The sequence below is a fragment of the Myiozetetes cayanensis genome, unplaced genomic scaffold (genome assembly GCF_022539395.1).
Source record: "Myiozetetes cayanensis isolate MyiCay16 unplaced genomic scaffold, myiCay2020 scf26, whole genome shotgun sequence".
Taxonomy (NCBI): domain Eukaryota; kingdom Metazoa; phylum Chordata; class Aves; order Passeriformes; family Tyrannidae; genus Myiozetetes; species Myiozetetes cayanensis.
This window is the reverse complement of record NW_026087477.1, coordinates 2,181,192-2,207,612: the sequence shown is the minus strand read 5'-3', so window position 1 is coordinate 2,207,612 and position 26,421 is coordinate 2,181,192. Positions and strand designations below refer to the sequence as shown.

Here is a 26,421-nt window from a genome sequence, read left to right as displayed (position 1 = left end):
CCAGGCTGGGTTTTCCATGAAACCAGCACGGGATGAATCACAGAGTGGTTTGGGTTGGAAGGGACCTTAAAGATCATCCCGTTCCACCCCTCCTGCACTTGCAGCACCTCGCAGCCAAACCCCAGGGAGATGTTATCTCCCCCCACATGCCACCACAGGCGTGCAGGAGCCCCAGGCCGGTCTGTCTGCCTGCAGACAGAGCTCACAAACCTCTCCTGGAGTCAGGGAACGTTGGGAGCCAGGCAGGAAAAGCTGCAGCCTCACCGCTCCCAGGCTCTGGATGGGCAGGATCGTGCCCAGGGCTGCCGGTTCTTGGGGATTTTCTGGGGAGTGGGGTTCTGATGCCAAGATGTCCAGGAGATGACCTTGAAGGTTGTGTGGACCCAGCCTGACCTCGGGGATGAGCTGGAGCTGCAGCCCTTCCACCAGCTGGCAGAGGAGGTGTCTTCTTCCAAGCAGTCCACTGGATCCACTGGTGAGATGGGACAGCTCAGGAGGGTGGGAAATCAAACCCTCTGCAGTGCTGGAGCCACCCCCCCATGGGGAGCTGGTGCTTCCTGGGGGAACCATGGTTTATCCATGAAGCATCCAAAGGGATCCAAACCCTCCTAACCAGGTACTTTGACCATCTCACCAGCCCCAAGCCGAGCACATCTGTCCCTTCAAGCAACAGGATTCCCAACCAATCCCACCAAGGAGTGCATTCCCCAGCCAAGTTTTGTATCTTTCAAGCAATTCCCTTCCCAGAGTGAGGGAGGAAGATTCCCTGGAGCAGGATATCTCCCAGCAGGACAAGACAGACCATGAAAGGATGAGGTTGAGCATCAGACAGGCAGTGAATGATCAGCTCAGGATCTGAGGCTGCTCCTCCACCACACTCTGCTCCAACTCCCCCTGATGGGAAATCTCATTTTTCCCACCCCCTACCTTATTTCCTGCCCTCAGAGTAGATGGATATAAAGTGGACACATCCCAGTGTGCACCTGGGAACAGGTCCTGGAGGTGCTTCAGAGCCCGAGCTCCGATGCCAAGGCCAGAAGCAAGAACTCAGCAGGAAAACCAGGAATTTCCACTTCCAATAGCCACAGTTTCACCAGAATGCAATCCAGGGGCATCCTGGCAGCTGCTCCAGGTTCTTTTCCCAGCTTTCTGCTGTCTCATGTTCCTCATGGAGGTGGAGCTGAGGGCAGCCAAGGTCAGGAAAGGACCCAGCAGGATAAAGTCACGCTCCCATCTCAACTCCTGGGGAACATCAGCCAAGGTTTTCCTCTTCCCAGCCCATTGGTGTGCGTCCATTACCCACCAAAAGCAGATTTGGACAATAAATATCAGGTTCCCAGTGATCTCTCCCTCAGACAGCAAATCTCACTGCCCCAAAAAGCCCCAAAGTTGTGCTGCAACGAGGAGAAGTCGCAGCTTTAGGTGGGATTGGGAATGCTGAGGGAAGAGCAGCCACTGCTGGAGCCACTTCCAGGGGGCCTGGCAGAGGGTCCACCCCTCAGAGTGGGCAATATTAAGGATATTCACCTCAAAAACACTTTCCCCCTTTTCTGTGGTTTTCTTCCAGGCTGAACCACGACGCTGTGGAGAAGTGGAAGGGCAAAAGGCAGGAGAGGAGGGAAGACCTGTCCAAACAGGACAGCTTGGAGATTGCTGCCCATCCTTTTTGGACAGGTGGGAACAGAAACATTCCTAAAGATGCAGTCACTGACCAGGCTCAGCCCTGGAAAACCCGTGGTTTCAGCAAAAGAGGGGGGTGAGGCAGAGGGAAAGGTCAGTGCTGAAGATTTGGGGAGGAGAAGAGCCAAGAGCTGCCTCCAGCCAGGACTTTTGTGGAGAAACCTTACCAGAGGTTCAAATGATAGCAGTGGGATGGGGCTGGAGCATCCCCTGTGCTCTGCACAGTCCGTAACAGCTCAATCCTAAAAAAAGGGACAGTGGGGAAAAGAGAAGTTCAGGTTCTTTCCAGGTGTCATAGAATCACAAAATCAGCCAGGTTGGGAAAGACCTCTGAGATCATCCAGTCCAACCCTCACTCCAACCCCGCCGTGGTTCCCAGCCCATGGCACTGATGCCACATCCAACCTGTCCTTAAACACCTCCAGAGAAGTGACTCCACTCCTTCCCTGGGCAGCCCATTCCAGTGTCTGAGCACTCTCTCTGGAAAAACCTTCTTCCTGGTGTCCAACCCGAGCCTCCCCTGGCACAGCTTTGAGGACAAGCCCTCCGGTTCCTGGGAGCAGAGACGCGACCTGGATGTTTTTACTGGGACCGTGGATGGAGGAGAAGCAGGACCACGTTCCTCACACGGGAGTCCCCTGCACCCAGGGGAGCAACAAGTGAAGAGAAATCCCATCCCACCACCCCAGCAAGGCCTGCAGGAGAGGACCTGGGCAGCCAACTCGTGCGTCTGTGCCCCCTCAAAGAGCCGCCGACATCTGCAGCCGCCCGGCTAATGAATACAAACGAGCGCCCCGTGCCCCGCCGGGGGGTCTTTAACACTTCACACGTCCCCCTGACGTTGAGTGATCATCTCCCAGAGCCAGCCCGGGCAGCCCCTCCACCCCGGGAGATGAATGAGTGCCGAGGAGCCGCGGCAGGGGGATCATTTTTCATCCCCCAGCCCCGCTTAACCTCTGGCGAGCAAATGCGATTTGCCGGGCGCTGTACCTGCCTCGCCCGGCGCTGGGTCAGGGAGGGGCAGCCGTGATGGATGTCCTGCCCCTGCTAATCACATCGGGGCCCAGGCAGATATTGATGGCAGCCTGCCTTTGATCCATGGCTCTCCTGAGCCCTCATCCAATTACGGCCCCGTGGAATGGAATTAGCAGGGCCGCGGAGCCACGTGGGGCTTGGCATGGGGGCACGGAGCGAAGGAGGAGGGGCTGCCCCACCTGGGGATGTCAGGGATGGAGAGGGGGACAGGAAGATGAAGCCCAGTCCCACCTGGGGAAAGGAAGATGAAGCCCAGTCCCACCTGGGGAAAGGAAGATGAAGCCCAGTCCCACCTGGGGAAATTAAGAGGAAGCCCAGTCCCACCTGGGGAAATTAAGAGGAAGCCCAGTCCCACCTGGGGAAAGGAAGATGAAGCCCAGTCCCACCTGGGGATCAGATGCCCTACACAAAGCACTAAGGTCCATCCCTCCGAGTGGGCAATATTTGGGATATTCACCTCAAAGACACTTTTCCCCTTTTCTGGGGGTTTCTTCCAGTCTGAACCACAATGCTATGGAGAAATGGAAGAGCAAAAGGCAGGAAAGCAATCCCACCTTGACCCCAAGCAATCCCACCTTGCTTCATCCCCACCACACAACAATGCCACCACCCTTGCCCTCTCTTGGCACCCCAGCTGCCCTGCTGTGCTGCTCCCTGCCTGACCCAGTTTCTCATCCCAAATCCAGTTGCTCCACCTCCCATGTCTCCGTGCCCGCATTTCTTACGGGGTACGTAATGCTCTGTGCTCATTCCTCTTGGATTCCATCCAGGCTTCCCTGCCAGGAGAGGTGCAGTCCCTTCCCTACCTGCTTCATCTCACCCATCCTTATCTCAGGCCACATTATCTCTGCACCATCTGCTCCTCTCCCACATTTATCAGTTCTCTCAGCCTCCTTCACCTGCTCTGCGGGCAAGTGGTGACAGCTGTGTCTTATCTGCTTCCTCCCTCCACCTTTGCTTTAAACTCTTCACTCCTGCAAAACTTTGGTGGTCCTTCTGGTCCAGTGTCCCCCTTCCCGCTCCTTCCTGGCTCTCAGGGGTGGGAAGGAGCTCATTGAAGATTTGTTTTGGCTCGTGGCAGAAGAAATGATAGAATCACGGAACGGTTTGGGTTGGAAGGGATGTTAAAAACCACCTAATTCGACTCCCCTGCCATGGGCAGGGACACTTTCCACTAGACCTGGTTGCTCCAAGCCCTGTCCAGTGTGTCCTTGAACACTTCCAGGGATGGGGCAGCCACAGCTTCTCTGGGAAATCCATTCCAGTGTCCCACCACCCTCACAGGGAAGAATTTCTTCCCAATATCCAACCTAAATCCACCCTCTTTCAGCTTTGCATGACAGTCCTGTACATGGGGCACGAGGAGAGAGCAAACCCACAGCCTGATGCAGGTGTTCCTCCCATCCCAAATCCTTACTGTGTCCCATGGCAGCTCCATTCCTGGGGCTGCAGGGCCTGGCTCCATCATGGAAGAGAAATCCCAGGGGCTGGAGACAGGCTCACCTGACAACTCCACTTCCCTGCAACCTCAGCCAATCTCAGCCAGGAAGGAGGTTAAAGAGGTGAATCGAGGTGAAGGCAAGAAGGGACAGAGACAGGAGGAAATAAATGCTCAGGAGTATCTGTTGAAAAGTGTTTGTCTCACCTGACTCGGAGAAAACAAGGAGGAAAAAAAAACCCCTCCCTTCTTGTGGGTTTGGGATTCGGCTTTGGAAAACAGCTCCGGCACCGGCAGCAGGAATGAAAACCTTGTGGGGTGATCTCCAGCTTCAAGCAGGGGATTGGCCTGGAGACTTTCCAGAGGTCCTGTCCCACTGGAGAAGGCAGGAGCATCTGCAGGGTCTGAGCGTGTTGTGCTGGATCTTCCTCCTTGCGGTGTCCTGCAGACCCCACAGAGCATCATCACTGGTGGGGATAACTCAGCTGGGCTGGCACTTGGCCTCCATCCCACCTGTGGGAAATGCCAGGCAATTCCTGAGACACTTGAGATGGTAAATCCCAGAGCAGAAACAGCAAAGTCAAAACGAGGAACTCCTAGAGGTGAGAAAAGCCTGGACAACCAAAAGGAACAATCCCAGGGCTCAGGGAATGCTCCCTGCACTTACCCAGCAGGGTCAGGTCAGGGGCTGAGTGGGGCTGTGGGATCATGTCCTGCCCCCATGGATGCACCATCCCAACTTGGCCTTCTCCAGAGGTGCCTGAGGATGTTCCTGGGGAGGGTTTGTCACAGGGATTGCTCCTTGGATGGATGGGGCTACACCCGGCACCACCCCCAGGGACAGGACCCAGGGAAGGGCTGGAGCTGTGCCAGGGCAGCCTCAGGTTGGATCTCAGGAGAAGGTTCTTCCCCCAGGGGTTGGGCTGGATGATCCCTGTGGGTCCCTTCCAGCTCAGGATATTCTATGATTCTATGGAGTTTGGGCTCTGGCAGCCCCTGCACGGGCTGGGGGTGGTTCGAGGTGCCCCGAGGACACCGGGGGTGAAGGGCTTGGTGTCCCACAGCCAGACAAGTGGCTCTGGGCAGCCCCAGGGCTGGCAGGGGGCTGGCCCCACTCTGGGCATGGATTTAGGTGTAGGCAGAGCCCTGGGTGCTTGGTGTGACACCACTCCCACATCCAGGCCCCCAAACCTACCTGTGGCTGCTCCTCATCGCTCCAGAGGCCAGGATGGCCCGAGGGCTCTGCCCACCATCTCCCAGGGGAGTCCCACGCTGCTGGATCCCATCTCATCTTCACAGGAGCTGCAGGACACCTCCATCTCTCCTGCCTGGGGTAAATGGCCCCGAGCTGGAGCCTCCAGGCTGCTCCAAGCACAGCTCAGCTCTCCAAAATCCACCAGGCCAAGGGAACAGGGGCTGATGTGGAGGTCCTTGATCCAGGTACCGGGTGCCCTGGGGGGCTTCCTGCACTTTTGGGATCACACCTTGACCTGCATTTGGATCAGATGGCACTTTCCCTTTTGCCCATGATTGCCAACAGAAGCACCCAAGAGTATTCTGATGAACTCTGGGAGGTTCCCATCCTCCCCTCAGCCTCTTCTGCCCCTGGCAGGGGTTGAATTAACAACCACCACCAGGCAGAACTTTCCCTTCTGAAAATTAACACCTGGGGACTCCCTGCCCCCAGGATCTGACAGATCCCAAAAGGGAGAAATCACTTAAAAAAAGGGGTTTAGAGGAATTCCTGGAATACAAACCATCCAGGATCCTTTGCTTCGCAGCAGGGAGTCTCCCAGCCCGTGAATATTCCCTAAATCCTTCACTCCTACACACTGAACCTCCCCATCCGCCTGAGCCTTCCACCAAACCTCCCACCCCCTGCCACGGGCAGGGACACCTTCCACCAGCCCAGGTTGCTCCAACCTGGCCTTGGACACTTCCAGGGATCCAGGGGCAGCCACAGCTTCTCTGCCCAACCTGCGCCAGGGCCTCCCCACCCTCATAAATAAGAATTTTTGATAAAAACCCAATTAAAATAACCACTAAATTAAGGCAAACTTGGCTTTAGCTCACAGTGTTCCAATGCCACACGGGCTGTGGGAGCCAGTGCCGTCAATCCAGGGATTGTCTCCCATGGGATCCTCCCTAAATCCGTGGGTTTCAACAGCAAATCTTTGCTGCTTGTCCAAAAGAGACCTTGAATTTTATCTTTTTATAGGATTTTGTTGTGTTTTTTTTTTTCCCAGCGAGGTGAAGGCAAGGGCAGCACCTTCCCAGCGATGCACAGGCACTTCATGGATTAAACAGTTAATTGCTGTATTGTTTAATTGGAGTTACAACAGGATAAATGTACAGTTGGAATCAACATGCTAAATTCTAAAGCAATTCCACCTGGAAACCATGCAGTCCATTCCTTAAGCAGTCCAGCTCTTTGTCTTCTCTTTTTCATCAGTAGCTCTGCTAGTGAGTTTTAAGGAAAAAAAACCAACAAAACAAAACAAAACCAAAACCCCAAAAAATTCCCTTTAAAGTTAAACCTAATTTACTAAATTTTTTCCCCCTTATTGTGCAACGACTTGTGCAAAAAAAGCTGTTTTCACCACATCAGTTTTACAAAATCACGGCCTTTCCACCCCACCCCCAAAAAAAAAAAAATAATAATAAGTGAGAAAAGGCAACCCAAGCAGCCGGTGGACAGGGAGGGATTAGGATGGGCAGGGATTGGATGGGGGCAGGGGTTGGGATGGGGGCAGGGATTGGGATGGGAGCAGGGATCAGGATGGAGTGTTCTCCTGTCAGAACTGAATCAGAGGGATGAGCCAAGGCGGAAGGAGCCCGGCACACGCAGGATTCCAGAAGCCTGAGCTGCCCGTGGAATTTTTGGGGTGCTGGCTCCCCCAAAACTGGGGAAGCTGCGGGTGGGGATGGATGTAAAGATTCCTAAATCCAGCTGGGCTGGAGACCGGAGCAGCAAATTTGGGATGAAGCAAATCATCCAGTCCCCGAGTCCCAGGCTGAGCTTCCCCCTCTCTCCATCCCACCCAGATCCCGGAGAATTTGGGTCAGTTCCCGTAAAACTCACAACTTTCCCAGTGGACAGCAAGGGCTGGGAGCATCTTGAAGTCATTTGGGGATGAGATTTATTTGTGAGCTCCCCAGCATGGGACAAACCCGGAGTCGTGCTGCTGGGGGGACACACGGGGGGTCTCCTGGCCCCACGGAGCTGCAGGGAATGGGACACAGAGATCCCCCCCTGTGGCACCCAGGGGTGGGACACACACCCAACAGAGGCGTGGGAGGGTGTTCTGATCCTCCAAACCACTCCATGGTCCCACAAAAAAAGCACCAAACCCGACCCAGAACTAAAGGGAAAAGCCAACCAGAGGCAGGAGACATCCAAGGGTGGAGATGTCTCTCCTTGGGGTTTGGACACTGCTCGGAAGGGGGGATTTTACCCCAAAAGCAGCTCCAGCACAAGGAGTCAGGAGGCCACCAGAGCAGCCCTGGCTCCACCTCAGCCTCCTCATCCCATGTTGGCTCCCAGCATCTCCCAGTTCGGGGCCAGCACAGACCCCCACACACCTCCTGCCCCAAAATTCCAGCTTCCCAGGGGCACAAAAGCAGCTGATTTTGAAGGAAAACAAAGCCAAAGCAGCCCCTGGAACAAAGCACCAGCCAAACTTCTCCCATCCCCATCCGAGCTGGGAGCTGAGGTCGCATCTAAAACAAAGTGCAAAAATTGCTGAGAGCATCTGACCTGAACTGCAGCCCCTGGAATAAACCAAAAAATCCCAGGAAAAGCCTCCTCCTCTCTCTCACACGTGCTGATGGCTCATGGAGAACACTCCCCTCACCTATGGATACACTTGGGGCTGCAAATTCCCACCTTATACAGAATTATTCCCAACCCTTGGGCTGCCTGACAAGATGATAAAGAAGATAAGAAGTGCAGATGCTTCCCAGGAAACCAAAATTGGTGTGATTTTTTCTTTTTTTTTTTGTTAATGTATTTTTTTCCCTCACTGGTGGTGATTCCCCCCCGTCCCCCCCCGGAATATTTTTATGAATATTTCCTGGAAAAATTGAGGCAACAACCTTATTTTTTTCTTTTTCTATAACCACTGCTTAAAAACTAAAACCCTCTAAGGAACGTTCAGTGTCTGGGGAGGGAGGGGTTTATAGCAGCATTACTTATTTTGGGGGTTGCAAATCTTCACTTGGGGTTCTGCTCCCTCTTCCCACCCTCCTTGGAAATTCCCAGCGACAACCTTTCCCTCCTGAGCATCATTAGTAGGGGACTTAGAGGGGATTGGGAATGTCTTCCAGGACTCTTTAGGCAATCTGTTCAAAAGATTAATTCCATTTTCAAGGGGATGGAGCTGCATCTCTTGGAACAAAAAGTTAATTAGGACCAGAGCACCAAAAATGCCATTTTTCATCCCGGGCTGTGACTTGCGGTTCAGGCTCTTGACCTCCCGAAATCAGGAACTCCCCAAATTCCCTCCCTTGGCCCGATCTGAACTTTCCCAGTGGCAAGTCTGGAGCGCCAGGAGCTGGTTTTGTGGGATCCCAATCCCACAAAGCTCTCCAAGGAGAGAGGGAACCCACCCCGGGCACGGCACGGCCGCGTCGCTCCTCCTGGAATTGGAGCTCAGTGGAGATGGGAAGGGGAGCCCTGATGTGGGATGGGGATGGCAAACAAGGGGTTGCCTCCAGGCCCAGCTGTGCTGAGGTTTTCCTGCAGGAATACCTTGTGCAGTGGGATACAGGAGGGAAAAAAATGGAATTCCAGGGTGGCAGCAGATGCTTTGTCCACCAAAATCCCTTCCTGACATCTGAGGATCCCGATCCTTCTCCCTTTATCCCACACCCTGACTGAGTTCCTCTTCTCCCCCTGGAAGCCTTTGCTGGGTCATTTGTGGGTTTGTCTACAAAGATGATCCATTTCTGGCCACGTGACACCAACTTTCCTTCACCTGCTTCTTTTTCCTTCGTCCTCCTTCCATGTCCTTCCAAGAGGCATTAAAAAGGAAGTGACCTCTGATCCCCCTCCAAAATCTGAGGAACCACAATGCCAGGATGGGTTTTCCCTCTTAGTAATGAAAATAATCCCTTGGTCCTCGTGGATGGAGGAGGCTGGGACAGGACAACAGCCCCAGGAGGTCATTCCTGACCACATTCCTGTCCACTTCCAGGGTTAAGCAACACGAATCCTTCCCAAAAACAAAACAAACCACCCAGAAGTCTCGCCGAGGAACAAGGAGAGAGGACAAAGCCTCATCCCCTCCGTGCATCCAGAGGGTGGGAAATGGGCACATTTCCTGGAGCACTCCCAGGCCTGTAACATCCACCAGGAAGATTTTAATTCCCTTTACCATAGGAGTCTGGGAGAGGGGGAATGTGGCTGGATAAAGTTTTCACCTGCAGCACTTGGAGTGAAAATCCCCCTCAGTAACCTGAACCCTGGAGCTAAAATCCCACTGGGAATGTTGCCCTGCTCCTCAAAAGCTGCCTGATTCCAGCAGAGGGTCTTTGGGAACCTTCAGAGCTGAGGGGAATTTTGTCCATAGGCACTTTGGAGCAGGACTGAGCATTCCTGACCATGCCAGGGGTTCCACAAGTTTCCCACTCGACGTCCCATCCAGGGCTGCTCCTCACACCGAGCAAACCAAGGGAAGCAAGAGGGGCTTTACCCCATGGAACCACCAAGAGGAGAGGGCAGATGGGACACCAGCATGGAAAAGAGAGGGAAAACCCCAGAATGCAGTGCCCTGGGCATCAGGAGAGCTCAGTTTTACACCACCCCTCCATTCCTGCTGCCCGAACACGGACGTGACCGGCAGCAATTCCAGCACCAATCCAGCTCCACAGGACACCCTGCCGGGTTATCCTTTGGCTCTCCCTTTCCATATCTAATTACTGAGGCAGCTCTCAAGCCCTTCTCCACCCACTGGCAGTCCCACACACCCCAGCAGGTCCCGGTGACGGAGCTCAGGGGTGGCCGCGCCGGTCACGGACACACAGGAAAAGGTCTCAGCTCCAGGGATCCCCAGGGATCCCCCTTTCCCAAGGTGGAAACCAGCTCTTAGATGGGAAAACAAGGAGAAAAACTGGGAAATCACTTTGCCCCTTTTCCTACCTAAATCCAAAGCACAAGCTGGCAAGACACACGAACGGGTGACCCTCTTTCCTCTGAGCCACGAGAAGAACCCAAACCACGGCTCCTCCCTCCGTATTTTTTGCGGATAACCGAAGGAAGGCAGGATGGTCCCTTCAATTTGGCTGCTACAACAAGAAAACAGCCGGGCTGTGAGCTTCTGTCTCAGGCTTTAGGGCTTCCTGTGGCTTCCCAAACCCCAGAAAACAGGAGTTTATCCCAGGAGCCTCCTGACACCCCCTCCAAGCGCCAGCCTCTTTTCCCAAAGGGATTGTTCCACAAGGAGCGTTTTGTCACCGGGAAGGGGGTTGGGAGGAGGGCGGGGGGGAGGTTCCAGGAATATACAGGTGAATAAAAAAATACATATATTCTCTTTCAACAAGAATCCCAAGTCCAGGGGTTTGGGAAGGAAGGAAGGTTCCCCCCCAGCCCCCTCAGGAGTGGTGGCTGTTGATGAGGCCGCGGAGCTGCTTGGCCACGGTGTCGATGAGCTTCTGCTTGTCCCGCTCGTTCTTCCGGAACTGGGCAAAAACGTTGTTTTTCCTGCTCGTGTCCCTCATCCTGCGCAGAGCAGAAACAGGTTATGGCACGAGGGAGGGAGCCACGTGGGAATTCCGAGTGTTCAGGGGGGAGGTGCCCCAATTTGAAGGCTCTGCAATGACTTTATCACATTTTTGGGGCATCCTTCTGCCTTTGCACAGTTGATATTTTGGCTTTAAACCCCACAAATCCCAATCAGTGTTGCCACGGGGTCTCCAGTGACAAACTGCACCAAACCCCAAAGCCTCTGCCTCCAAACAGGTCCCCTCTGAAGTGGGGACACGACAGCAACGTCACGGCAGGAGGAAATTAAAAAATGAGCATCCAATCCACAGAATTAAGGGGTTTAACTTGAAATGGTGCTTTGCACGAGGTTTTTGGGGGGTGCTGGAAAGGTCTGGAGTTGTGAGCTTAAAATATTATATGGAAATCATGGAATGGTTTGGGTTGGAAGGGACCTTAAAACCCTCTGCTTCCAACCCCTTGCCATGGGCAGGGACACCTTCCACCAGAGCAGGTTGTCCAATGTATACAATACATATATAAATATATGTAATTTATATTAATTATGATATGAAATTATTGATGTTTAAGGAAGGAATACAGCTTTTTTGAAGCAACACACTGGTCTCCACGAGGTCTCCAAGACCCAGGGCCCAGCAGAGGGGGTGGTGGGATGGACAAGCTGGTGCAGCTCCACCTTTCTCCAACATGCAAAGCTGGTGGTTCCTGCACTTTGCATTTTTCTGGGGGGGAGCCAGGCCTTGGTGAACATTCTAAGGGTGCTGGGAAGGGAAGCCAACCCACCAGGATCAACCCTTGAGCAGCTCTTGAAGGCACCAAACTCCCACCACCCAACTGGCAGGGGCTCAGCTGTTCTATAATGCCCCAATTTGTACCTGATTTTTTGGGTAAATCAGATCTGGCAGAGGCTGAGGGCTTTGGATACATCCCACAATCCTGTTTTTTTTTTTTGCTTTGGGGACCAAAAATAAGGATTTAAGTGATGGGGACATAGCACTGATATTCCCTGGAAGTTGGCACTTGGTCAGCCCTGGGTGGGGTGGAGTTAACTGAGCACAACCCAAACCTCCTGAAATCATTCTGATTACACAAAAAATATCCAAGGTTTTCCATGCTTCAGTCTTCCTAAAAAGAGCCAAAGGGAATCTGAAATGTTCCCCATAAACATCCAGCTTGGAACTGGAAACAAGGATAACAACTTTATCCCCAAGGCTAATTTACTGGAGTTGTAAATGCCCAAAGACACGGGATTACAAGGGAGCTGCTTTCCCAACAGTAACTGGATAGCCTGGAGCACCTTAATTCAGCAAAATAGGGATTGTTTTTTATTTTCCCAGGTTTTTTTTAGCCAGAGATGGCTTCCAGCTGCTCCCCTGCAAGAAGCAGGGAGTGACCGTGCCGATGGCAGGAGGAGTTTGGAGTGGCTCGGGTCAGACCTGTCCCAGGATGATGAATTTTGGACACCTCCACAGCTCTGAACAGCTCCAGAGGTCCCAAAGTGCTTCACCAGGAGATCTGAGAGCTCTCCCAGGTTATGTGGGGACATCAGAGGTGCTGAAAGTCAGCTTGTACCTTCAGAAACCTCCTCCCAATGTTGTATCCACCACTCTCCATCCCTGCCTGCTGCAGGTGACACACAGGGAATTCAGAGCAGGACATCCTCTGCCCTGGGATCCTCCCATCCTGGGCATCCTCAGAGCCATCTCTGACCCCGTGGGACCTGTTCAGGCCCATGAAGTATTTTTGAAGCAGCACATGTTCTGTGCAAGAAAACCTTGGTGAGTGTTTGAATGATTAGAGGAGAGCTGGATGGACAAAACCACTGGATCAGGATGAAAAGGAATCGCAGGAGGGCCTGGTAAGATCTGGGAGGGATGGGAGCTGCTGGTCCCTCCAGACACCACGTGGAGGTAGAAGCACTAAGCCATTAGATATTATGAATGAGTTCAATTCCCTCCAGGACCCCGAACCCTGCAGGGTTTGGGTTGTGCTGTGCAGGTTCCCAGTTCCATTTCTCCGAGAGGAGCCCTGGGCCAAGCCGAGCCCGGGTCTGTAACGTCAGCCCAGGGAGGAGAAGTGAAAGGCAGGGAAAGCGAGAGCTCAGCTCCCTCCCCACCCCTGTCAACAAACAGAGCCAAGCTTTGTTTAAATTAATCTATAAGGAAAAAAAAAATCAAAAAAAAAAAAAGGGAGTAAAAGCTCCTCTTTTAGCTCTAATTAGTGCATTTGAGACGCCCAAGATCCCCGAGGGCCCCGTTTCAAAGGCAGTTTGCATTTCCATCGTTTAGTGCTCCATTTAAACCAAACAATCGCTGCAAGGTGAGGGTGAAAGCCCAAGCAGGCAGAGTCCTTACACTCGGGGTATCCTGGGAGAGATGTGTCACTGGGAAAAGAGATAATGATGGGAACAGGTCACAGAACAAGCCAGCCGATCAGAATTTCCCCCCGCCTTGAGGGCTGGGGAGCTGGGCTGGGAGCACCCAGGTCAGGGAGCACACTCAGGACAGCTGGGGATGGTGGATGATGGACAGACACCCCCCCCAAAAGGGCCTGAAGTCCGAGTGGGGAGAGGGGAGAGCTCCTGGAATGGCACAAGGATGAGGGATGTGCAAGTGCCAACCCGGTGATTTCAGCAGGGGGTTCCTCCAGAAATTGAATTGGATACAGGAAGATTGTCCTTCAGATTCCTTTCCATAATGGATGGGACAGGGGGAATGGCCTTAAGCTAAAGGATGGCAGGGTTAGATGGGCTATTGGGAAGGAATTCTTCCCTGTGAGGGTGGGGAGGCCCTGGCCCAGGTTGGGCAGAGAAGCTGTGGCTGCCCCTGGATCCCTGGAAGTGTCCAAGGCCAGGTTGGAGCAGCCTGGGATAGTGGAAGGTGTCCCTGCCTGTGGCAGGGGGTGGAATAAGATGGACTTTAAAGTCCTTTCCAAACCAAACCATTCCATGATGGTTTTATCCTGCCCACTTCTCCATGTAAGATTTAGCAGGGAGTTGCCCACGGAATGAGCTGCTTGGATAATTATTAATTATCATTTTTGGCAGGTCTCTCCTCTCTGCCCCATCAGCTGGAACACCAGCTGTGAGGTCTGATGGGGCAGCAGGGCAGTGGATCCTCCCAGACACAGCCTGGAGGTCACCTAAAGACACTGTCCCTGTCCCACAGGGCTTTTAGCACTCCATCCTCTCCATGGATCCAGCAGAAGGGAGACGGAGTAGAAATAACAGAAATAGAAATAAAAGAATATAATTATAATAATAGAATATAATAATAGAATATTTTCAGTTGGAAAGGACCACCAAGGATCATCTGGTCCAGCTGCCCAACCACTTCAGGGCTGACCAGAAGTTGAATCCTGCTGTTAAGGGCACTGTCCAAATGCCTCTTGAACACCTTTTTAAACACAATTGCCTCTTGAAATTCAGGATGGGTTTAGATTAGATATTGGAATAATACCTTGTCTATTTCTTTTTATATATATAAAAATTATTAATTGCATTATTATGTGATTATATTTTTATATCTAAATATACATTATATATAATATAATTAATAATTAAGACAATATAATATTATTAGGAAGAATATCTTGTGCCTGCAGAGCAGCAAATTTGAAATGATTGTGGTGAGATCCCACCCTTACAGCAGAATTTTGTTGTAAGACAAGGAAAACTCTGCTTGGGAGCGAAATAAAAACAAGTCCTTGGATTTTGGTAAAAAAAAAACGGGATTCAGGTGAGAGGGATAAACCAGGAATTTCCCATTTGAGCTCCCCCTGTCCAGCCAGGGGGTGAAATCTTTGCTCCCTGGATCCCAAGGAGCCTCCTGCTCTCCGAGCTGCCCCATCCCGGCACCGCCAGCACGGAAGGAGCTGCCAAAGCAAGACAGGGGGCTGAAAGCTATCCCGGGATTCCGGAGCCACACTCACTTTTCCAGCAGCACCAGGGCGGTCGTGGGGTTCACACGCAGGTACTTGCACGTGGGTTGCCCGTAGTCAGCCAAATACGTCGACCAATCCCACTGGATGAACAGATCCAAGAGCTGGAAAGGGAAAAAAAAATGACGGATAGGAGGTTGAAAAAAGCTGGAAAAGGGAGCAGGTGGTTGATCTGGAAGCTGGTGAAGGAGCTGGGCGGGTGGAGTTGGCTGCCAAAAAAGGTTTGAAGGTTTTATTAATTTAATATTGTTCTGCTAATGTTTAATTACCAAGTATTATTAATTTATGAAGATTTAATGCTGATTAATGCACGACTGTGTTAATTTATAGTGCACTCCTACTCCATTATCCCTGTTTTGGGGGTGAATTAGTGGATTTGAGGTCTGAGACATCCTGAGAAGGTGAAGGACCCCAGAGCCCTGACACCCCCAGCCCTGGCAGGAGGACACTTTTGGGGTCAAAGTCACCACAAATTTCTTCAGTCCCCAAGTAACCCCTGGTGTTGTTTGAACCATTCCCCCAGGATTTCTCCCCACACTTGTTCCATCTCAGCACCTTCCAAGTGCTCTGTGAGTGCCTCCAATGCCCAGAACTCCCATGGGAGGTGTGGGACCCGCTCAGGAGCTCCGGGGTTTATTTTGGGTGGATGCAACAACCACAGACTGGGAGTCCCAGGTGCTTTCCAGTCCCTTGTAAGAGAAACCACCGGGTCCAGCAGTGGGGGAAGGAAAAGAGGGAGAGGGCTAAGTACAGAATCCCAGGATATGCTGAGCTGGAAGGGACCCACAGGGAACACGAAATCCAACCAGCCCTGCACAAGTCCCAAGAGTCCCACGCACCAACTGTGACAGTCCCAGCTCCAGACCTCCAAAATTCCCACCCGGTCAGCTCCACAAGTGCCCCACCGCTCCCAGAGGAACCAGGTGAGGGACGAGCAAACTACAGACCTCTTCCCACACCATCCCCACCCTTATTTTCCTTAAAACCCAACCAGGAGCTCCCATGTCTTTCCCTCACCCCTCAGAGCACTGGCTTTCCCACCCATCCGCACAGACACAGCTGAGGGTTTATGGGGTGGAGCCTTCACCTCCACCATCTAAAACAGGTTAATTAAGACCTACCTCAAACATTCCCCTACCCCAAACATTCCATCCTGGAGAGCAGCTTTGACCACTCTATTTGGGACAGACTTCTGTGTCTTTCCCTCATCCCTCGGTGGCTTTCCCACCCACATGGACACAGCCAAGGATCATGGGATGCAGCCTTCACCTCCACCATCTAGCCCTGTGCAGGACCAGCCCCAAGAGTCCCACGTGCCAACTGTGACAGTCCCAGCTCCAGACCTCCAAAATTCCCACCTGGTCAGCTCCACAAGTGCCCCACCGCTCCCAGAGGAGCCAGGTGAGGGACGAGCAAACTGCAGACCAGCTTTCCTAAATTCCCACACCATTCCATCTCCTTATTTCCCTCAAAACCCAGACAAGGAGCTCCCACGCCTTTCCCTCACCCCTCAGTGGCTTTCACCGCCCGCACGGACACCGCCGGGGATCCGTGGGACGCAGCCTTCACCTCCACCGTTAATTAACCTCGCCAGGTTAATTAAGATCTTCTGCCTGTCCCCCCCCTCCCGAAACATTCCCTCTTGGAGCGCAGCTGTGACCACTCTATTTGGGGACGGGCTGCCAAGCGCGTGGACGTCTTCATCTCCCGCCTCCGCGCGTCCCGGCGCCCACCACCGCAGCCGGGAGAAGCCGGGAGAAGCCGGGAACCATAGAGGGCCCATTGTCCCCGCGTCTCCATGGTTTTCCTGGAGGCTCCGGCGCTGTTTAACAACGCGCCCTGCCCCGCCAAGAAGGGGATTTAGCTCCTCCGAGACCTCGAGATACAAAACAAAAATGTGCAACAAGATTCTCTTTGACTATGTAGGTCAGGGCAAAGAAAAACAAGCCGTCGGGAACAATCCCGCGGGCTGGCGGGGGGGACGGATTAGCCGGGACCTAGGAGGCCTTTTCCAGCCCGCGGTCCCGCTCGGCTTTGTGCGCCGGGGCCATTGTGTCAACTCCAAAGCCGAGCCGAACATCGCTGGCAGGAGGTTTTTTTTCCAAAACGGGCACCTCCGAGAGACAACCTCCAGTGTGATTTCACAGGCTCCTTTCAGGCGGGAGCGGCGGGGCCAAGGCCCCTCCTGTGGGGTTTGTCGGCCGCTGGGAGAAGTTGCGATGGTTGTAAGAGGCTAAATGGGAACCCCCCACAACGCACCAAAGGCCTCTCGCTGGTGGCCCGGGGAGGCCGAACGTGCCTCGGGCAAAGCCCGAACAAAGCGCGACGAGGGATTGCCGCGGAAAAGCGCCGAGGGGCCAGGTAGCCCTTCGTGGAGAACGGGGATAAAGGGCCGGGGCAACAGGGTGAAAGGAGGCAGGAAAACGAAAAGGTGAGGGTTGGAAAGGGGTTAGGAGAAGGTGGGATTAAAATGTGGGGAGTTGTTATAAACAGGGAAGCGGTGGAGGCTCAGGGGCTCAGAGGAGGCCCCGGAGATGCTGCCAGGGCTGGAGCCCCTCTGCTCTGGAGCCAGGCTGGGAGAGCTGGGGGGGTTCCCCTGGAGAAGAGAAGGCTCCAGGGAGACCTGAGAGCCCCTGGCAGGGCCTAAAGAGGCTCCAAGAGAGCTGGAGAGGGACTGGGGACAAGGCATAGAGGGACAGAACAAGGGGAATGGCTTCAAACTGACAGAGGAATTCCAGTGACCTGGAGCTGCTGGTCAACAGTGGCTGAACATGAGCCCAGGTGGCCAAGAAGGCCAAGGGCACCTGGATTGTACCAACCCTGTGTGGCAGCAGGACCAGGGCAGTGCCTGTCCCGGTGCTGGCACTGGTGAGACCCCACCTTGAATTCTGGGGGCAGTTCTGGGACTCTCAACCAGGAGAGACACTGAGGGGCTGGAGCGTGTGCAGGGAAGGGAACGGAGCTGGGAAGGGGCTGGAGCAGCAGGAGGGGCTGAGGGAGCTGGGGGGGCTCAGCCTGGAGAAAAGGAGGCTCAGGGGGGACCTTCTGGCTCTGCAACTCCCTGACAGGAGGGGGGAGCCAGGGGGTTGTCGGGCTCTGCTCCCAGGGAACAGGGACAGGAGGAGAGGGAACGGCCTCAAGGCAAGGTTTAGATTGGATATTGGGAAAATTTCTTGACAGGAACTGGGTGCCCAGGGCAGTGTTGGAGTCCCCATCCCTGGAGGGATTTAAAACCCCTGTGGATGTGGCCCTGGGGGTCGTGGGTCAGCAGTGGCCTCGGCAGCACAGCTGGACTCGACGATCCTCGAGCTCTTTTCCAGCCTAAACCATTCCATGACTCCAAATGCCCCCACCTCAAGCTGGACCTTCCCGGAGCTCCTTGAGAGCCCGGCTCCCCCGGCTGGCTCCCGACAGTGACGGATGGCCTGTGTATTTTCCAACTGTTTGCCCACATCCATCTTTTCGGCTCGGCAGGTCCGAGGATATCCAGGGCCGGCACCTTTGCCGGGGGCAGCGCCGGCGCTCTGGGTCGTGCTCCGGAGGGGAGAGAGGGCTGGGAGGAGGAAGCCCGGAGGCTCAGGGAGAGCTGCCTCGGAACGATTTATCTGTCACATAAATGTGGTTTTATTGGTTTTACTGTTTCAACTTTTCACCTCTTGCTGCTAAATCTGAACGGCCCAGACACACACACACAAAAAAAAAAAAAAAAAAAAAGAAGGGAAAGGAAAAACCCGCCCGGGCTGCTGAGGGTCTGCCGGGGGAGTTTCCAAATAAAATATGCAAATACCATTAATTCTTTAAACGAGAGTCTCCCTTTCAAGGCCATAAATCAAACTCGACAGCACGTACACTGGGGGGAAAAGGGAAAAGAAGAGGAGGGAAAAAATAAAGAGGAGCTTTGAGCACGAGGATGCTGAAGGGGGATGAGCTCAGGAAGCTGCAGGGCTGAGGAGCTGCAGCTTCCCAGGAGCGTCTCGTGCAAGGGCAGGGAGAGGTTCAGGTGCACGTTTCTGAAAATGAAGGCGCGGGGGGGATGGTTCCGATGTGATGCCAAAAGGAAGGTAAATGAATTAAAAATAGTAAATTAAAAAAAAAATTAAATTGGTTTTATACAGATATATGAACTTTTCCTCAAATGGTGAAAATTGAGTTCAAGAGGGGAAAATGCTGGAAAGAAAGAAAGAATTAAACTGGGAACCAGCTGCCAGCCCTGTCCCAGGCTCTCCTAAGCAGGGGCTGAGAAGCACTTTGTCCCCATTTCATGGAATCACAGACTCACAGAATCATCTAAATTGGAAAAGACCTTCCACATCTTTGACCCCGAATCATTTGAATTGGAAAAGACCTTTAACGTCATCGAGTCCAACCGTCAATTCTACCTCAAAACCCACTTCCTTTTCGCTCCCCTCAGAACATCACGTTCAAAAACATTCTTTCCATCCAAGCAGAGGTTGGTTTTCAAGCCCCTCACCCCGAGCCCAGGGAAAGGACAGCTGAAACCTCCCTGCTGGTGGCAAGCAGGGACTGTGCATCTCCCCCCGAATGCAGAGCAAGGAGGGACAGTGAGTTCTGCCTGATGTGAGAGGACAGAGCTGCAGCTGGGCAAAATCCCCTCAGCCAAGCCAGGAATAATGGAATGTGAACCCCAACTGACTCAAAACACAGTCTGCAAGCTCTGCCAGAGCCCCTGGAACAAGATCTGAGCCAGCACCAGCACTTGCACCCGCGTCACGGAGTCGCAGAATTACGGAATGGTTGAGTGGGAAGGGATTTTATGGAACAGCCAGTGCCACCCCCTGCCATGGGCAGGGACACCTTCCACTAGCCCAGGTCTCTCCAAGCCCTGTCCAGCCTGGCCTTGGACACTTCCAGGGATGGGGCTGTGATTGCCTTGGAAGGGATTTGGATCCATAAGAGACATTCCCTCATCTCAGTGTTCCAGTCTTTAAAGGGTGGCTACAAGCAGGAGGAGGAGGAGGAGGAAGGATCTCTCTTCACAAGGAGCCTCATGGAGAAGACACATAAAGCCCCAAGTTACAACAGAAGAGGTTTTGTTTCAATATAAGAAAGAAATTCCTTAAGGTGAGAACAATCTTTCACTGGAACAACTTCCCTGGGGATGTGGTGGAGCCCCCTCTGGGTTTTTGGGAGACTCCTATCAACCTGGAAGGGACAGCGATGCCACAGGGTTATAGCCAAGCTTTCACGATGAGTTTTATGTCCCCTGGATGCCAGGGCATGGAAAAGAGTTGATTAAGGCAGGTTTGGTGTTTTCCCAGCTGGAAGGAGCGCTCCTGCCCTGAAATCTGCTGAGAGTCATCCATGAGTGACTGGTCCCGCTTTTGAGGGGGAGAAGGAGGGAGCATTTTCAGAACCAAGCTGAAAACAGCTCTCAGAAGCTTTATTACCCCTTCTAATCCTCACAGCCTTGGAGCCTGATGCTCCTTTTCCAAAGCCTTTGTGGAAGCACGTGGAGTGAACAGCCTCTGACCCCACACCTGCCGCAAAGCAGCCATGCCGGGAAGAGATCACACCAGGAGCTTACACACCTGCTGAGATCTTTCCTTTAAAAAGCTCATTTCAGTGACTTAACACCACAGCTCCTTCCATGAAGGTGACAACAAGAGCCTCAGAGTAAATCAGCACTCGAGTCCTACCCCTGTTCCACCTGTGGGAAGGGACAAGGTGCTCTCAAGTGGGACCAGAAAACAGCCAGGTATGACCCGATCCTGGTGGGTCCTTCCATAAAAGGCCAAAAACTACAGAAAACCAGTGGGAATTCCCAGTCTGCCCGTGCCTAAGCCTGCCCACAACCCATCCCACCACTGGCTGAGCAGCCCCTTCCACCAGCCAGCTGGGAATTGTTGCGGAGCACAAAAGCCCAAGAAGCTTCCAACATCAGCAGCCACAGACAAGGCCATTCCAAATCATTTGTTTTGGTGAGGTTTCAATTATTCCTTGTGGGAAAGCAACACTGAAAGAGAAAGAAATATTGGAAGCCATGGGGAGACGTGGGTTTGGACAATAGTGGTGCCCAGAAGAAAAGGCACCGGCAACTGGAACATCGTGCTGGTTCCTTTAATTGTGAAAGACATGGAGGGCAAAACTGTGGCCTAAGTGAAAACATGAGCAGATTTGTCACTGATTTCCCTGGAAATGAAGATTTGCTCTGTGTTTGAGTGTCCTTTGCATCGGTTCTGGGGGGGATGGGTGGGAGCAATAAACTGGTGATGCCCAGCTTGGAGAATGTTCAGCTCGAGGGATCCACACACGGAGCACAGGGAAGGTTTAATCTGCTCTCAGGTGCTCACCAGCCCTGGCTTTCCAGGAGTTACTACAGATCAGAGAGTTCTGTCCGGCCTGCTTGGACCTCTCTGTGAGGCACAACCCTCACAGAGACTCCTGGGAAGATGTCCCGCCCAGGGATGTCCTTTCTCCTGAACACTCACCTAAGAGTGTTCAGAAAAGAACCCAATCCAAGTTCCTCATTTAACTTGACTGATTTTACAAGCTAAGGCAGCAATTTAATCTTTTTTTTTTTTTTCCTCCCCTCTTTATATCTCCAAAAGTCAAACAGTTCTTGGAAAAAAAACATGAGAGGAATCTGGAAGGATTTATGGCAGACAGGACAGTATGTAACAGAGAGAGGTCTGAGACCAACAGAGCCCCAATCTGTCCAGTCTGGATTGTTTTCAGATTCACATTATTGCCTGTTTATAGGTTTTTGTATTCCTGACATCAGAATTCCAGCGGGAAGGGCTCCAGAAAGCTCTTTGCCTGCCCTGTGTGCACAGAGAGATCTCCTGGTTTTCCATCTGCGAGTGCTCATGGTTTATGAGGAGGAAAACCTCCGGCTTCCCACCTGCTTTGAAGCACCGCTGGAATTACACCGGTTGTCTTTTCTACTCTTTCAGAAGGTGTTTGTTCCAAGGCTCTTGTTAAAACCCTAACACAATTCTACCTTACAAACGTTTCTGGCTGTAACTCACTTCTGTGCCTGTAACAAAAAAAAAAAAAAAAACAACCCTCCCTTTTGGGTTAAACTGAGGAATCCACCTTCTCCTCCCACCCTGCCACACGAAACCACATGAAGGAGCCTCGAAAGGTTGCTGGGCTTCGAGAGAAGTGATGCAAAACAGCCCACGAGCTGAGGATCAGCACATCCTGTTGGGGTGACAGGCCCTGAGGTGGCTGGAAAGTCCCCACCAGCTCCGTTCACGTCCACCTGGTTTTGCCGGTGCAGGACCGTGGCTCTGCTCGTTCCCTGGATATCTGCCCGTAGGGAAAGCTGAACCAAATTCTAGGGAAATCCCAAGTTTCTCTGCTCGTGGCAAAGCACTTGGGGGGAAAAACCAAAACAAAATAACCAAAAAACAACTCCCCAAAACCAAGGTATGAAAATGATTTGGTGCAAACCCAGTGGGATTTCAGCGTTTCGGGATAAAATCCGGCCTTTCCAGCGATAACCGCCCGCCCGGGGGGATTTTATGAATGGCCACGAGAACAAAAGGAAACTCTGCCCTGCTGGGTCTGGTGGCCAATTTACACTCCTCAAAATAATTATGTGGACTCATCAGATTCCCCAGGCAGGTTCACAAGTTTGCAGGGAGCAGTTCCACCCTCCAGACCCTACAATCCGGGTAGGACACGAGGACAATACTGGGCAGGAGCCAAGAGAAATGAAAAGAGCCTCGGAAGAGCGTTCCAGAGGGACTGCTATTGAATAACACTTTGCTTTTCCATTTAGCCATCACAAAAGGGGGATTCATTCCCAAAGAAATGATGTCTCCTTTAGAAGCATCTCCCCAGTAGCTGCTCTGGCTCAGACACATCCAGGAGCTGCATCCATCCATCCCTGTTCCCAGCAAGGATGAATTCTCCGAGCTGGCTGAGTTCTCCAAGGTCAACATCCAATATTACAGGGGCTGAATTTGGGATGTGATGCTTGGAAAACGCTCAGCTTGGAGATAGTTATGGTTAGAGGCATTTCTGAAGGGGTTTCAGGCAGGAAAAGGTGGGTTTGCTGAAGGTAAAAGACCCCCCAGCTCCGTGGCTGGGAGGTGGTGGCTCCATGTTCAGATATTCCATAGATACGGGAATTCCTTCCCGCTGCTGTATTCCAGGTGTGTCTGGCCTCCTGGATTTATCTGACTCACCCTGCCTGACCCACACTTCAAAATCAGAAAGAAGAAAGATTTTCCAAAGAAAATGCTAAGGAATGACATAGGAAATCCCAGTATCTCACTGGTGAGTCAGGATCCTTTGGGAAAGGAAGAGTTAACACGAGCACATAAACCCCACAAAACCCCCTAAACACGGGAAAGGGGGTTGAGAGGGGAGAAAAGCAACAGCTCCCCAAATAAAACCACGTCCAGCATTGTACCAAAGGGGGAAAAAAAAAAACTCGCTTTGATGCCACTTTTCCAGAGGGGAAAACATTCCCAATTCATCGACAGAGCAGCCAGAAAGCTTTGGGGCCGGGAAGGGCTGATGCTCCCCATCCTCTGGTAGTTCAAGGGACCTGCAGGACACCTGACTTCAACCCTGCAGCATCACCTTCCCCGAGCCCCACGGGCACCGACGCCACCGCCCCGCACTTGTCCTTCCTGCCCGGCCCTCGGCCGACGCCAAGCGCTCGGAGAAGTCGCGTTTTTTCTTTTGTTTACACGTTAAAAAAAGGGGCTAAAAAAAAAAAAAGGCAAAAAGCAAGAGGAGGTGACCTCTTGCTCACCCCGGCCGGGCTATGAGAAGCTGCCGCTGCCTTCACCTCCGGATGAACTTTCAGATTATCTCAGACAAGATTCACCTTGCATTGAACTTGTCCCCGGCGCGGCAGCGCAGTCACGTAACCTTGATTAAACATTACAGCACGACGTGGCTATAAATTTAATGAGCATTATCGGGGCTTCCTCCCGCTCTCCTCGGGCAGGGGGAGCGGCGGGAGCGGCGGGAAGCACGCGCCGGAACGGCCGGGAGGAGGAGGAGCAGGGAAACCTCGGATGGGTCGAGGAGCAAGACGGGAGATGGGGGTTTGGGAAGGGTGGGTGATGGGGGCATCGCTTGGTTTGTTCAGCCTGGAGGAGACTGAGGGATCACCCCACTGGGGTCTTCAACATCCTCAGGAGGGGAAGAGGAGGGGCAGGCACTGATCTCATCTCTGTGGTTTTGTTCTTCCTATCACTGACTTCAAAATCCCAGGATATGCTGAGCTGGAAGAGACCCCCAAAGACCATCCAGTCCAACCCTCAGCCCTGCACAGGCCCAGCCCCAAGAGTCCCACCCTGTGCCCCAGAGGATCATCCCAACCCTCCTGGAGCTCTGGCAGCCTTGGGGCTGTGCCCACTGCCCTGGGGAGCCTGGGCAGTGCCAACCACCCTCTGGGGGAAGAACCTTCTGCTGAGATCCACCCTGAGCCTGCCCTGACACAGCTCCAGCCATTCCCTGTCCCCACAGAGATGACTTGTTGTGGGTCTGGTTCCCACCCATGGAGAAGCAGGAATAGGAAGGAGATAGAGCAGCTCCTGTGCTGCTCAATGGATTGAGTTGTGTCTGGGCCCTGCAGCAGGAACAAGTGGCTCCCGGTGCCCACCACGAGCAGGAACAACCCATGGAATGATTACAGGGTTTTCTGCTCAAAAGACCAGCTGAGGGCACTTGGTGTGTTCAGCTGGAGAAGAGGAGACTGAGGGGAGACCTCATTGGGGTCTTCAACATCCTCAGGAGGGGCAGAGGAGGGGCAGGACTGAGCTCTGCTCTGGGGGGACCAGGGACAGCCCCCAGGGAATGGCTGGAGCTGTGCCAGGGCAGGCTCAGGGTGGATCTCAGCAGGTTCTTCCCCCAGAGGGTGGTTGGCACTGCCCAGGCTGCCCAGGCTCAGGATATTCTGTGACTTTGTGACTCTGTGAGCGAAGCAAAAGCAGGAACATTGAGCAAGAAGGCGCTGCACCGATCCCGCGGGTCCCTTCGCCCAGCAGGAAACCTTCCTGGGGCCGCGGCCTCCTAAACTCTGGCTGCCCTTTTCCCGCCGCCCGTCGCCGTGTTCCCGGAGCTTTCCAAGCCGCAGCCGTGACGGGAGGCAGAGGCAGCCGCCTCTTCACCTCCCAGCTGACACGGAGGGAACGGGAGAGCTCCGCATCCGCAGGCCCCGCCGCGATTCCAGCCGCGGTTCCAACCGCAGGGGTCACTCGGCCGCGCGAGGGGAGAACGTCTGGGCGGCGAAACAGATACACTCGAGTTCAAGTGCTTGAAATGCCTTCCTTTTTTTTTTTTTTTTTTAACAAAACAACTCAGAACTGAACTAATATATCCCTGCTTTCCATGATAACTTCCTCCTGAGCTCCGTGGGTTTGTTTAGCAGATCCATTGTTCCCGGCCGGCCTTGCCCTGGGGTCCAATCCGACCGTGGTCTCATTTTTCCCCCCCTATGTAACCGATGCTTATTTCTTTAAGCTCTACTGTAAACACAAACCACGCTGCACTGCCCTTGCCTGGCTTTGCAGGAGGCAGGCTCAGACCTGGGACTGCTCCTTTGTGTTTCTAACATAGGAAATAAAAAAAAAGGTTGGGGCTGCTGCTGCCCGGGATTCAAACACCTGCGGGATGCGGGAGGGCGCCCGCGGGTGGTCCCCGTGCTGGAGCAGTGACCTTCTGCTGCTTCCAAGGCTGGAAACACGTGGCCTTGCTAATTATAGACCTCTTTAATGTTCATCAGGGGCAGCAGCAGCAGCATCTGGAGGGCTTTGAGGTGCTCAGAGTGAAGAAGGAAACCACCAGACAGTGTCCCGTCCGTGGGATGTGGGGACAGATATAAAACAGGAATAAAACCTCGGCAGATGGTTCAAGGAACACAGCGGGAGATGGGGATTTGGGAAGGGTGGGTGATGGGTTTGAGCTTCCCATCATTCATTTCCCTGCTGAGGGTTTAGTCCTCACCCAGAGCATCCTCCTTGCCCCAGCAGCCAGAGAAAGGTGAGCTAGGGGGGATCAAAAGCTGCTCCTGCTGCAGCTCCAGGGGAACATTTGGAGCAAAATGGGCTTTTTTTCCCAAGGCTCCTCTCCCCCTGGTTCCTAAACCAGCCTCCCAGAAGGATCAGAGAAATCATGGAATCATTTAGGTTGGAGAAGACCTCTAAGATCATCAAGTCTGACCATCTCCCCAGCTGCCAAAGGCCACCACCGACCCCTGTCCCCAAGTGCCACATCCACAGGGATTTTAAATCCCTCCAGGGATGGGGACTCCACCACTGCCCTGGGCAGCTGTGCCAGGGATGGACAGCCCTTTCCAGGAAGGAATTTTCCCAATATCCAACCTGAGCCTCCCCTGGCACAGCTGGAGGCCGTTCCCTCTCCTCCTGTCCCTGTTCCCTGGGAGCAGAGCCCGACCCCCCCCGGCTCCCCCCTCCTGTCAGGGAGTTGCAGAGCCAGAAGGTCCCCCCTGAGCCTCCTTTTCTCCAGGCTGAGCCCCCCCAGCTCCCTCAGTCAGAGGGACACAGAATTCCCCCCAGAATTCCAGGTGTGGACAAGACTTGCTCCAGCTCATCTCCCAGGAACCTGCCCAAAGATGGATCCAGCATCAGTCCAGAGGAAACCACTGACACTGGGGCCTCTG

General features: G+C 53.3%; 1 protein-coding gene across 4 annotated transcripts in view; it reads right to left on the bottom strand.

Annotated features, from left to right (window-relative positions):
- Positions 1 to 6,452: 6,452 nt before the first annotated feature.
- Positions 6,453 to 26,421, bottom strand: part of EXOC6B (exocyst complex component 6B) — a 285,301-nt gene continuing 265,332 nt past the window's right edge. For all 4 annotated transcript variants that reach the window (XM_050321037.1, XM_050321038.1, XM_050321039.1 and 1 more), the window contains 2 exons: positions 14,805 to 14,917; positions 6,453 to 10,871 (listed from right to left, as the gene is read on the bottom strand). In XM_050321037.1, the coding sequence (XP_050176994.1) occupies positions 10,745 to 10,871; positions 14,805 to 14,917 (240 nt within the window). In that variant the 3' untranslated portion in view covers positions 6,453 to 10,744. The remainder of the gene's footprint in view (positions 10,872 to 14,804; positions 14,918 to 26,421) is intronic.